Source organism: Nothobranchius furzeri, chromosome 6, assembly GCF_043380555.1.
Source record: "Nothobranchius furzeri strain GRZ-AD chromosome 6, NfurGRZ-RIMD1, whole genome shotgun sequence".
Lineage (NCBI taxonomy): Eukaryota > Metazoa > Chordata > Actinopteri > Cyprinodontiformes > Nothobranchiidae > Nothobranchius > Nothobranchius furzeri.
The window spans coordinates 42,558,071-42,572,532 of record NC_091746.1 but is presented as its reverse complement, the minus strand read 5'-3'; the positions used below and the strand labels follow the sequence as shown (position 1 = coordinate 42,572,532).

Sequence of the window (14,462 nt, the reverse complement as noted above, 5' to 3'; positions counted from 1 at the left end):
AAAATAAACAATATGTATGAAGCACTAGATTCCAACCACACAGCATTACCTCAAAATTATACTGTGTATGACACACAATCACTCCCATTTATCTGTGTTTCTGTACAGTTTTGTGGCAAAACAAACATTTGCATTCCACAAGATTAGAGCTTCAAAGAATATAAAAATACTCATCTGAAAACAACTTGTCGCACACAAAGCAATGCTCTGCTGTCTTTAGAATAATTCATGGGCACACTGTGTTTGTCCAAACTTGCTCTACATAATATCCAGTGGTAGCATTTTTTTCTATGAAAACTGTGCAAATAATTACCTTTGCATGACTCAGTGGAGAAAATGTTGTTGTTCATTATGAGTGGTAATAGTATGAGTCATACCTCGCATTCACGGGAGCCTGAGATGGTGTAAGTGCATGGTCCAGTTCCATTGACGAGCACATCCATGGCCTCAGAATTGTTGGGCTTGTAGTCCACATAGTACTCCTGCAGAGGAGAGCTAAGGGTGCGCTCTGTCTCTCTTGGTTTCTTGCGACGCTTGCGTGCTGCTGCCGAGTGCTCCTGCAGCTGCTTGACACTGTTAGGGTAGCGCTTCCAGGACACATAAATTACCAACAGGATCATTGCGACAGAAAGAAAAAGGGCAACACTTCCAGCCACAATCTTATGGAAGGACACAGGCTCCAAGTCTTGCTCTGGAGGAAACGCAACAGCTGGGGTAACTGCTAATGATGTAGGACCCCTAAGGGAACCCTCAGCTCTCTTTCCAGGGCTAGTTGGTAAAGCCAAAATAGATGGAATGTGCTCCGTCTGCACAGGGATGCTGGATGGGTTTGAGGGAATACTCATTGTGAGCGTTGTTGCTTGCTTTGACTGACAAACACCAAATGCTTCAACAGCATCCATCACTTTCTCTCCCTGGGCTTTTTTGGGTGAGGCACAGATCATTGTGGTCTCCTTTGCCCCTCTAAAGTTTCTTAGCCAAGCCACCAGAGGACAAATGGCAGGGCTACAGTCCCATGCATTTCCAGCTAAACTAATCATAGTCAACGAAATCCAAGCATCGACCACCTCCTGTGAAACATTGCTCAATTTATTGGAGTCCAAGTTGAGGGTTTGCAGGTTTGGTAAGCACTGGTACACAACAGCATCTACTTCTGCTAGTTCGTTCCCAGACAGATCTAGCTTCTGGATGGAGGCCCAGGTCCAGGTCAGGCCCTGGCTCATGGAGCGAATGCGATTCCACTGCAGGTAAAGAGCCCGCAAATTGTAGAGGCGAGGAAAGTGAGAGAAATTTATCTTGGAGAATTGATTGTGCTCCAGATGCAGCTCAGTGAGTTTGACAAGGCCTGAAAATGCATTCCGAGTTATACTTCGCAGGCGGTTGTAACCCAGATCAAGAAACTCAAGGTTTCTGCAGTCTTGGAACAGACGCATAGGGACAATTTTTAGAGAGTTTGAGCGTATGTGAAGACTGAGAAGTTTCCGCAAACCTTGAAACTGCCCAGGTTGCAAGGCTTGCAGTTTATTGTATGACAGGTCCAGATTACGCAAGTTAGGGACAGGATGGAATGTGGTATTGTGGAGATATGTGATCTTGTTAGAACTTAGAATCAACTCTTTGAGCCTTCTGACCCCTTGGAAGGCCATTCCATCCACAGAGGCAATGTAATTATGGTCCAAGTAGAGCCAGATAAGGTGGTTGAGGCCAACAAACTGGCCTGCACGCAGACTGGAAAGACTGTTGTACCGTAATGACAGGCCCTCACAGCCTCCTGAGAGGTTCTTGGGGACATCACGAAAGGCGCTTGACTCACAATACACAATTTTTCCATCACAGCGACAACTCTTAGGGCACTGGCGCTCACTGAGTGATGGATTTGCTGCCAGCCACACCTGAATTAGGAGTTGGAAAACTAGCCAGCGACGCCGCAGAGCAGAGCCTATAATGAAGGAAAAAGGAGAGGAGAAAGGAAACAAAGGTTAGCAAATGAGTGAATACAAAAAAATTAAATAAAATTATATATATATATATATATATATATATATATATATATATATATATATATATATATATATATATACATACATATATATATATATATATACACACACACACACACCCACACACACACACACACACACACACTTTTGGAAGGATTCAATCTAACATGGATACAAAGTGGACTAAGCAAACTGTGTGTTACGTTGATTGCACATTATGTATTCACGGTGTAGGAGCTGCTGTAAATGGATCATCATGGACATTTTGGAACCAGACAAAATAATAAACATCATCGGAAATAAACTCAAGCTGCATTTCTTTAAGCACACGTGAAGACCACCCGCAACAGCTACCAGGTAGTGCCAGTGTATAGGGCACTGGCGCTACACACGGTAAGCATGCAACACTAATGATATCAATCAAAATAGCTACATCCTAATTTGACATTAGAAATACACAAGTATGCTTTGCATCCACTCAGTCACCTATTATTTACAACATTTAATAATCTGGTAGAATGGAGCTGTAAGGATATTTTTAAAACCTTTATCCACTCATTCTGCCAAGTAATTATAAATGTTTTAGTATATTTAATTGACTTTAATGACATTGTATTTGAAAACAGAAGAATTATTCAAATTAGCCAATTAGTAAAATTGATCTTGCTTGAAGAATCCATCAAAAGGACATTATATCGTGACTTTAAAGGTATGTGGATTGTTAACTGCGTTATGTGCTTCTGTGTCGGTGTTCAAACAAAAATACCTGTACCACTGAAAAAGAACTAAAAGCACACAACTGAAGCATCTCCCTTATAAAGGCTCTGGTGCGACTTCTGTTTTTACCAAATAAAAATGGAATTCTGTCTGGATATATGCTGTCACAATCTATTCTAAGATGGTCATCTGCCAATCATAGTAATCTAAACACATTTTACTGTATTGTATATGACACTGCAAGTCAAGAGTTTTTCTTTTTTTGGATAAAATAATATATATTTTTTATATCTCATTCAAAACAAGTCGAAGTTTGTAAGTATTGGACTTTGATGGTTCTTTTAATGAGGATCCTGTCCAATTAAATGCATTGTTTTTCTATGACCCAATTGACTAATGTAATGATTATGTGATTAAGTTCATAGAAGTGGTGTTTGTAAGAATCATCCACATACTCTGGTTTTTGCACCTGCAGATGTGTGGGTTGAAAGGAATCGGATTTGATTAAGTGCAGTCTTCTTAAACAGTCAGCAATTTATTGAATATAAATGGATAATGAACATGAGCAGCTTGTGAAGAAATAGTATGTAACACTGGCAATGACTAATTTAGAGCCTGGAAGTCAAGGGTGCACATTAGTTTTATTGCACCATTGCTGTTTTAGTAAAATCAAAGAAAGTACCACAAAATCTGGAATTGGTTGAGAGTCGAGCTTTGAGGAGTGTTTTATTTAGGGTACATGGGTTGAGATTGGTTCTGAGATAATTAATGTGATAAATCAAGCAGATTTAGATTTACACAAAAGAAAAACGCATCAAAGACAGAACTACACAATAATAGAAAAGCAATGTGTGGGTAAAAGCTGCACAAAAGAGGTCAGTAGCGTCCTTATGAATCCCTCTGTGTTCCTTGGAGTGGTGTTTCCATTGAAAATATTCTTTACAGAGAAACTAATGATCTGTCATTAACATCCATTGATTTCCCTTAGAAGGTATAGTATAAGGAGATGCACTGCTGATGTGTTTCTTGAGGCAACATCATCAGGCATAGAATTTATGACCATAATCAGACTAGGGTAAGAATAATTTGTCTGGATAGAAGTGGTCCATCATTTCATTATCTGACGTTGTGCTGGCAGGTGTCATGGTAAGTCCAGCTTGTGAAAAGGATTGTCCCATAGTATGTGTTTAAATGCAGGTTTGTGATATGAGGATATTACATTGAGAATGATTTATATGTGTTGATGAGCTGCCAAAACAAAAGATCAAGTAGTTGTTTGTAGTGATCAGAAAGACTGGGACCAGAGTAGGTTAGAGGGCTGTCTCCACCTACCAGGAGTGAGGAACCCTGGTCCATCAAGGGCTGCTCTCCAGCATATTTTAGTTTCAGTCCTGAATCATCACACCTGATTTCAATCAGTAAGTGATTAACGGGCTTCTGTAGAGCCCGATGAGCTGCTGAACAGGTGGGTCAACCACTGAATCAGAAGTGTTGGAGCAAAGACGTGCAGGATACCGGCCCTCGAGGACCAGGGCTCCCCACTCCTGATAGACGATATTAGATGTGACACACTCCGAAGCCTTGTTCACACTGAGTATGGAACAGTAGTGGTTTGGTTTCCATACAGCTTCTGCATAGACCAAAAATCAATGAGTCCATTAAGAGCATTCACACTGGATGCGATGCATTGCTGAGCTGGATGTGGAGCTCAGGAAAGTTTCATATGGAGTCTTTTTTTCCATATTCCACATGCAAATTGTTGCGAACTAAAAGAACTTTCATGAGCCAGACAGGAAATGAGATGTGGAACATTGAGGTATTTCTGGTATATTTTTAAAATAAATCCCTTATTGCATTATATTTGCTGGCTGTTTTTAATATTATTATTAATGACAGGGATAGTGTTTGATAGTTCCACTGAGCTATTACCGGTAAGTTTTTTAATGTATCGTCTCAAATTTCTAATCACTTGGTTCTCTTTTGGGAGCAGATATACAAAGATGCTCAGCACACGTACCACAGATGGTGTGAATTGTAGTCTAAACGTAAGCCATACAGAAACCAGACCAAAGTGTTGTGCCCGAACGTGTTCATTGGAAAATCATTTGTGAACTCATTCATATTTTGCCTGATGAATGTTAAAGTGGGTGCGTTTGTTCCGGCGTGCATGAACGAGTTTATGAATGCATTGTTTTGACATTTGAGCTCCAGATTGCCACAGAGCCAAAGCCTAGCTAAAACACCTTGTTAACTATGGAGTTTAGAAAAAGTAGAACCCACAAATGTGGCCACCATAGGCAGTAGAGCTCCGAGAGTTGATGTCACTTCTCCCGGCATGCAACAGTTCAAATCGAAGCGGCGCCATCTTGACAGGCAGAAGGCCGTAGATGGGCTATTTGTTATTGTCAGAAAACTCAGTCAAACAGGAACTATGGTAGATTCCTGTTGTGCCCCAGGATGCCAGAACAGACGAGGATGCCGCAAAGGTTGGATCATCGCAATGAAACGCGCTAGTGACCGGGCAAAAATGAAGCTGTGGGATCCCGAGAGTAAAGGTTTTCGCTTATGCAGCGACCACTTCACATCAGGTACTTAAACCAATGTTTCCTCAACTGTATATGGTAATTCTTTTAAATGCTTTTACCACAATTCTTGGTGGGCTTCCTAAACTTATTTTGGTGTGGCTTTTTCTGTCTTATTACTCATAGCAAAAAGTAAACATCATGTAAAATGTTGCCTCGTGAGTTCTGCGTGCTGCCGTTTACGTGTTTTATGATCACAGCAATTAATCGGCTAAGCTGTATTTAATTTTAAGCAATGGTTGATCAATTATCAGATCACACATAAAAAGCACTTTGGATTGCTATTATCTGTCTCACCGAGACTGATCTCAGACAGATCCTGAGACGCTCCTGCCTGACATATTTATTTTATTCACGGAAAATAATCAGACTAGTGATTTCTCTTGGAGTTCAATTTATACATTCAAACAGCACAGCACTCTATTTAAACTACTTACATATAAATCTATGTTAAAACTTATTTGTCCATCCATCCATCCATTTTCATCCGCTTATCCGGAGTCAGGTCACGGGGGCAGTAGCCTAAGTCGAGAGGCCCAGACTTCCCTCTCCCCAGCCACTTAGGCCAGCTCCTCCGTGGAAATCCCAAGGTGTTCCCTGGCCAGGTCCACTCCGACAGCGTCTGGTGTTTTTCAAATGTATCCCAGGGACATGGTAAGGGTCGGAGATGTTTAGTCTGTTTAATTTCTGACTATATAAAATGATTTCTTTGGTTTTAAACTGTGAAGTAAACGCTGACGGAGTAAAATCCAAGCTGATCCCGTTCATTTTGTTTACCTTTGTTGCCTGCCAACATGGCGTCTACTCTCTGAGAGTCATGTGACGTCCGGAGCTCTGTAGTGGTTGGTGCCGTGTCTACCCTTGTATGCCTATGCTGACTGGAGGACGACATCATGGTGCGTTGCTTTTACCTCGAAAAATATACAACTGTACATAACATTTCTTTCAGATGCACTCTTAAAACTTTATGTTGTAAAATAAACATGTTTCCACCACAGCTACTATTGTTATTACAACAATCTGCTATATTGAACCTCGACGTACAATTAAACAACATTCTCTGACTTTGGGGGGTGTTCTATTTCATTATTTCTGCTCGGCAGATGAAATTTCTGAGTATGGAATTAATCGGAACCTGCAAATGGAATTAATTGGAATTAACCTGGGAAAAAAAAAAACAAGGTGACTAACCATTTTATGTCCAAACCACTTCAGCAGAATCTTTTCAATTAGGAGGAGCAGTGGCTCTACTCCAAGAACTACCAAATGCTTGAGCTTCTCACCTTACCTCTAAGGGTAAACTAAACCATTCTATAGATTAAGCTAAATTCAAGTATTTGCATTTGGAATCTTGTTCCTTCCATCTGTATCTACATTTTGTGACTCCATAGGTGAGATGGACCAGTAAATTAGGAGCTTTGCCATTCGCCTAAGCTCCTTCTTTAATAGAGAAGACTGGAGTGACTCCTCAATTACTAAAGATGAAGCCTTGATTCATCATTCTGTATGTACACTGGCATCACTCACAAGCAAGGCACAATAATACTTAAATCCTGCCTGAGGCAGAAACTCACTCGCAACCCAGACAAAGCATTCCACCTTTCTCGGGTCAACAGCCATGTACTCAGATTTCCATCACATTTATATTAAGTGGTATCTGTGCCAATATGCTGGCATTTCTACAACCTGTAGAAAAAAGTGAATAAAACTATGTATACCATTGTCTTGTGGCAATTGAAATAGCATCACACAGTTTGGTCTAGATATGACTAAATTAATTTCTTACAAGTTATGTTGTTATGTTGTGCTAAAGATGAAATGTTAATGATTTTGCTGCTGTTATATTTAGCAAACACCATAAATGCATTAGGTAGTCTTTTAGTTATAATCTCTGTCTCATCTACCACTGTTGTTGCTCAGAAGGGGTGATATGCTCTTCCATCCATATTCTTACTAATCTGTTCAGAAATCTCATTTAGTCGTTATCTGCTACATTTTTCTTATAGTTTGTTTTTCATATAAGAAAAAGGATGTCGCATTTCTTATTTATTAAATGTTTTATTTAAGGAATAAAGGTCTATTAAAATATCAGCAGTGCTTAAATCATGATCATAATTCCATTGTAAAACACATTTTATGATATTTTTACCATAAACTGGAGCATGAGATTGACATGCGGATTGGTGCTACATCTACAGTGATGTGTGTGTGTTGTACCAGTCTATCGTGGTACAGAAAGAGCTCAGCTGGAACGTGAATCTCTCGCTTTTACTGGTCAATCTACATTCCTACCCTCATCTATGATGTTAAGCTTTGGGTAGTGACCGAAAGAATGGGATCACGGACACAAGCGGTCAAAATGAGTATTCTCCACAGAGATAGGGTAAGAAGTTCAGTCTTTGGGGAGGGGCTCGGAGTAGATCTGCTGCTCCTCCACATCGAGAGGAGCCACTTGAGATGGCTTGGGCATCTGGTTAGGATGCCTCCTGGAAGTGTCTCTGGTGAGGTTCTCCAGTCATGCCAAACTGGGAGGAGACCTAAGGAAAGATGCAGGACACGCTGGAGGGACAATGTCTCTCGTCTGCCCAGGGATGCCATAGAATTTTCCTGGAGGAGCTGGCACAAGTGACAGAGGAGAGGGAAGTCTGGGCCTCTATGCCTGGGCAACTACCCCTGTGACCCAACCCCAGATAAGCAGGAGAATGGATGGATGGATGTTTACCATATCAACTACCCCTTTGATAACTCTTAGCTTGAAATACACAAACTGTTTATGAAATGTTTTACTTAAGAAATTAAGGTCTACTAAAATATTTCAGCAATGCTTAAATCCTGATATAATTCAATTCTAAAATAAAGTTAACAACAGTTTTACCATTGAACCTGCACCTCTTATGAACCTGAGCTCAAAACATAAACATCTGTAGACATTTGTTAAGTAGTTAAGACACTTAAGCACAACTTGGGTTTGGTAGAATCTCAGTAATCATTTCAGGATTTGTCAGAAATACGTGTCTGACACAGAGTCGCTGAGAGGCATCACACACCATATGGTATCTAACATAGCCATTTTGCTCACTGCCAAGCATCTGCTGATCCCATATGGGTATTGTATGTGTATTTGAGTATAACTGTGTGATAGGAAAGAGAAACACTTTCTGTTTGTTTTCGTTGGACTCTTTCATCATTTCTTACAGATGGAGCCAATCATGGAATGGTGCAGATAATTTGAGCTAGATATTGATTATACCAGCAGCTACATCAATCATGTTTCTTTATTTGGGATTGAAGAATTTTAACTTAAACTGGTTGCATTCAGAAAAACTGCATCTTGCAATGTGCATCCTTTGTTTCCTTTAAGGCTTCAAATAAATGAAAAAAAAAACATGTAGAATAGTGGTGTAATAGATTGTCCAAGAGTATTGCTCCATGTGCATTCTAAACAATCATAGCTGGAAACACTTGGGACTGGAGAACAGAATGTGTGGGATTTTCAATGTACATGTACATATTCTCAATCCTCCACTTGCATCTCAGGAGGATGCGGAAACAACACTGCTCTGTTTTCCCCCTCATATGCAAAATATTCTTACATTATCAGAAGTGACTCTAGCATGTCTTGCAGACTAAGGCAGCTTCAGAAAAAAAAATTATCCCTTTACTGACACCATCTGTGGTTTAATGAGACATCTATGAGCTAATGCCTCTGTAAGCCATCACCTTCCCCACTCCTCTTCTAATCTTATTCACAAAGCAGCACAAGTCATCCTCCCAGGTGTCACTCAAGGGGTTTGTGTCTCTATTACCTCTTTCCTGAGACACTTTTCATCATTACTGTTCTTTTGCTTCTGCTTCATTTGATGATACCGGAAGAAATGTCTCCTTTTTTCCATCACATTAAGTCCTTCATGCCCTTGAACTCTGCAGGATATTTTCTTAATGTGAAGACTTTTTGGTAAGTCGTTAAAAAATGTATTGTTCCTTGTTGGTTTCCATTTACATTCCCAAGTCAGCTATGGTGGTAATTGGAGGGACCAGTGGTGCCAGTGCTCGGCAGTCTCGCTTCCGTCAGTGCGCTCCAGGGGAGCTCTGGCTACATTGTAGCTCATCATCACCTGCATGTGAATGGGTGAATGACCAACTGTGTTGTGCAGTAGGGGTTGTATCAACTAGTTGACTAGTCGACTTCACTGCTCTGTAGTGACTTTTTATGCCTGTCATCGACTAGTCGCTGTCAGGTGAAAAAGACCAACAATGCAGTCCTCGGAAAAGACAGCGGGTGACGAGCCCCTATTGGTCGGGTATCTGACGCCTGCCGTAAAACGGACATTTGACTGAATTGTGACGTTTTCCCTCTTGCAATTTAACCTTCCCCTCACCCCCATCCTAACCTTAACCAGCTTGCGCATGCAAAGCTCTGATTGTTGACGCGCTCCAGACATCTGCGTCCTGAGCACGGCCACAGTAACATTATCAAATTAGGAGTCATCACCTCAAAAACATGTCGGCTCATTTCCTTTTATGTATTCTGTCTTTTATTTGGGCCTGATGTGTTTCGTTGCTATGGAGCGGAGCGCATCTCCTGTTTTGTTCTCCGTGATTTTACCCCACTGGTGCGGCCGGCGAGCAGCACACACTCCGCTGTTTTTGCGGTCGGTAGATCTTTTAGAACTGCAGTTCAAAGGTAACTCATGAGGTGAATATATATGAACCCAGGTAGCAGTTTTTCTTTAGGATTGAGAGGAGATGCAGGAAGATAATAAACAGGCAGGACAGAAAAATACTTAAATAAAAACAAGTTAGTTTTTGTACCTGGTGGTTGCAACAAAGACACCATTGAAGGTAATCAGAAATGAGGAACAGAAAATGAAATCCAGTGGCGGCTGGTGAAAAATATTTTTGGTGGGGCTGTGCTATTTTTTTATTTTTAAACAAACTTGTGCTTTCTGAGCTTTGTGCACAACTTCACTATTTCCTGAATTAAGCACATCTCTTTTATTTCCTGTCTTACATCATTGGACAAACTGATTAATCCAGGTATGTCTGACTATTGGCACGCTGCCTTGCGGACCAAGGTTGAAAAATACTGCATTAAATTGCACATAAAATAACACGACCATAAATGGTAAATAGGCAATGCAAGAGGCAAGTAACAAAAACATTTTGTTTAATTTCAACATTTGAGTGAACACCAAAAATTATGAGCAGGTCACTGTTACAGTAATGGTAGTAAACACTACTTAGACAAAATGCCAGAAATTTACACTGTTAAATATTTCTGGAGTGTTGTGCCAAGGTCAACTTTATACAAAGATCAAGTGGATGCATTTGTGTGTGTGTGTGTGTGTGTGATACCTCATTTGTACAGAAATTTTGCCCTTCTGTCCTTCTGAGTGGCAAAGCTCTCGATTAGCTTTTTATTGAAGTCAGGAATGTTTGTGACAAGCTTTTTTTTCCATGGAGAGCATGGCAGGAGCATTCAGCCCATCCTGTGTCATGGTGTTCCTCAGGAAAGTCTTAATCCTCTTTAAAGTAGAAAAGCACCTTTTTGATTCGGCTGTGGTCATGGGGGTGGTGACAAGAATCTTCTTTTGCATGGCTCAGGATGGTGTGAAAAACCTGTCATATGATAAATAAAAAACAACAGATAAGTACATAGGAAACACTTTCATAGGAAATAATGTCATCAGTATCCTCTTACAAATGTCATATTTCCCAGTTTTTGGGACAATAAAACATTTCTGATTCTCAATCAGATGTTTTTACATTTGAGGTAAAAACATCTAATTGAGAATCATAAATGTTTAATTGTCCCAAAAGCTGGGAAATTTGTTTGCTGGAGCAGAAGTGTAACAAGTAAAATGGAATCAGATTGATGTATGTACAAATTTACATGAAATACACATTTACGTGATTAAATATGTATAATAAGTATGTGTGTTGAAATTAGTTTTTACAGTTATTGCACAATAAACATGTTATTAAACAAATGTCCCGGTTTGTGGGACAACCAAGGATTTCTGATTCTGATTGTCTTGTTCACAGAAATGTAATGTACAGCTTACCTCTGCACCCAGCTGCTGTTGTTCCCTGCATGGCAACGTTAGCTCTGCTGCCTAGCATGGCTAGCTTCACCGTGTTGTTGTCCATGTGTGCCCGGGATGACTCGTGTTTCTTCACCTTCTCAGAAAAATGTTTCATGTCTGTAACTCCTGACTCATCCATGCCTTATCTGTCACAGCCGTTTTGAATAACAAACACGGAAAGCAAAATAACGCATTAGCGTGATTGCATCCAGCTAGCCAAGCCTTCCTGGTGTACCAATTTCGGGAGAAGCCTCGTGTGTACAGTTTACCTCTCTCCTTCTCCTGCTGGCTTATCTTTACGTCGGGCTGATCTGGTCCAAGCTCTTTGACATTAAGTTTTTCCACCATAGTTCTCCTCTCGAACGGATACTGGAGAAGAGACCGAACTGAATTCAGAGGCTGCTGAGATCCGGTATCCATGCTGTTGTATTCACCGGCGGCGTCCATGTTACATCTGCGTCACGACCAAAAACGACTCTGCCGAGTTCTACCGAACACCAACGAATCCTTTGGCGGTAGCTTCATCGCCCATCATGCTTCTGAAACGTTCTGAAACAACGTCGACGCTGATTGGATACATTCCCATTCCTACCCTTTGATATTGTAACCCACTTTTATGGGACTTTTATTTTGAAGGTGCTGCTGACAGGATGTGATGTTTGAAAAGAGAAAAAAAACAACAGAAGTTGGAGCGGAGTTGTTAATGGTGTTATGTTAAAATAAAGCGACCCTGAGAGTTCACAGTTATCAACCTTTTCTTGAGCAACCACAATCCTCTATCTTCTCCCGTCTCTTTCTGGAAGGCTCGGTTACATTGGTGGCAGCGGTGGGATCGTTTCAGTGCCGAAGTCCAGCTATTTTCCAGTGACGGTAACTGAGTCCGTTAGCTTGTTGAAGTTAGCCTCTGCTAACTCGCGGTTAGCTTAGCTGTACCAGTATATATAGGACGTACAACAATACGTTTACCGGTTGGAAGCGGTTGAATCTCCGGGAATTATGTGGGGACGTGATGAAGACCCGCTGGAGTACAGGTTCTCCCGCCCAGACAAACCACGCACTAGCAGCGTGAACATTGAGCTTCCGCCGGTGTTCTCCGGAGAGGATGGGGAAAGTTTCTCTTGCTGGTCTCGTCAATATGAAGTGGCAGTGAGAGCACTAGTAGCGGGTGCCGAGAGTGCATATGACTATGAACTGGCTCGAATACTGCCCACCAGACTGTCCAAAGCCGCGTTCCTGCTGTGGGACAGTTTACCTGCGGCAGTGCAAGCAGACTACAACGCGGTGAATGAACGGCTGCAGGAAGCCTTCAGACAACTACATTTTCTGGACAATTTCAGAGCTAACTTGGCTGCTCGTCGTCGCGCCGCTGGTGAGAGTCTAGATGTCTATGCAGCTGATGTAGGGAAGCTGGTGGATGAAGCTTTCCCTAATTATGGACAAGCTGCTCAGAGGGAAGAAAAGTTTCGCCGATTCCTGGCAGGACTAGATCCCTGCCTGCGAGCTAAGTGTCAGGAACAGGGAACGACTGATTTGGAGGAAGCCTTAATCATTGCAGGCCGCTGTGATATGGCACGTGAAACTTTAAAGAGTGAATACCCCCATCCTGTTGCGGGGGCTCCTCCCAGTAAGAGTGCAACTGCCTTAGTGCATTCTGTTTCGGAGGAACCTCGCTGGCAGCGAGTAGTGGAAGAGCTGACCGAGGAGATGAAGGACATGAGAAAAGACCTTCGAAGGCTGTCATATGAGAACGAGAGACTGAAGGGTCGAGAGAGGAGCAACGACTATTCCTCCCCCCGGCTGGAGTCATGTCGGTGCCACTGTGGTGGTCCGGGCTGCCAATCTCTGCGTCCCAAGTATAACCCACATCATCAGCCAAATACTCCAAATTGGCGAGAGCGCCGCACCGACCAGGACGCCGGATCAAGAAGACGCTCTCCATCTCCTTATGCTGATCGTTCCAGTTCACCGAGGGGCCAGAGCCCGGGATGGCGGAAGAACACCCCACTTGGTGGTTCAACAAGACGACAAGGTGTGAGATTCATCTCTCCAGGGCGAGAGGAGCCTGTGCAGCAGTGGGGAAACGGGATGTAGCTGTTGTCATGGCCCGGACACCAGCTACGATACCTACAGGGTCTTGGGAAGAAGATGTTGATCTACCACACCGGGAACACACGGTGAATTGTTCCCCGGCGGGGGAACCATGTTCCTCCTACGTGCGAGGGAGCATTGCAGGTACTGAACTGAACATTCTGATTGACTCAGGTTCCACGGAATCGTTTATCAGTGCAGATTTTCGCCAGTCTATTCCAGCTCTCCGCCAACGACCGCTCAGAATGAATATTATCGCGGCCAAGGCTGTAAATGGGGAGTTACTGGATACATTAGGGACGGTTACTGCTACCTTACGGTTGGGCTCTCAGTCGTGGCAACATATTTTTCATGTGCTCCGTAAGTCCACCCAGACAGCTCTGTTGGGTCTGGATTTCCTGACGTCACATCACGCACTGGTGGATTTTGGCCGCGGTAGATTGCAGTTGTGGGGTATGGATGTGAAGTTGCTGAAACAGGAGGATTTGATTCCGACCTGCTGTAATGTGTCTCTTACGTCCCCCCTAACATTACCGCCATTTAGTGAGATGCTGGTCCCAGTACACCTCTCTCCTGTGGGGCCGGTTGGACAACTCCCCACATTTGTCGGGTACCTAGAACCCAATCCTCAGAGTAAGAGTGAGTGTGTGGTGGCTCATACTCTCGCTTCCGTAGACAAAGGCGTTACTACGGCTCGACTGCTTAATCCTACCAGCCAAGACATAATGCTACGAGAAGGAACACATCTTGGCGAGTTATTTTCTGTAGAGGAGGGGGATGTAGTGACCCCCCTTAGAGAAACGGTGCCTTCCGCGGTACTGACAGACACACCCCCCGTGTCGCTGATGGAGTCTGCTGCCAGCCCGTTACAAATGGGACAGCTGGAAGCACTGCTAACTGAATATGGAGATATTTTTAGCCAATCTAGAGCAGTGACAGGGAAGTGCACCCTTATTAAACACAGCATTAACACCGGTGACCATCCCCCC

The 14,462-nt window shown here is 42.5% G+C and overlaps 1 protein-coding gene across 1 annotated transcript in view; it reads right to left on the bottom strand.

The window, feature by feature from the left end:
• LOC107396394 (leucine-rich repeat transmembrane neuronal protein 4) overlaps window positions 1–14,462 on the bottom strand; it is a 188,927-nt gene that overhangs the window by 162,514 nt on the left and 11,951 nt on the right. Inside the window, exon 2 of the mRNA XM_015976103.3 lies at window positions 378–1,939. Coding sequence (XP_015831589.1) covers window positions 378–1,939 — 1,562 coding nt within the window. The remainder of the gene's footprint in view (window positions 1–377; window positions 1,940–14,462) is intronic.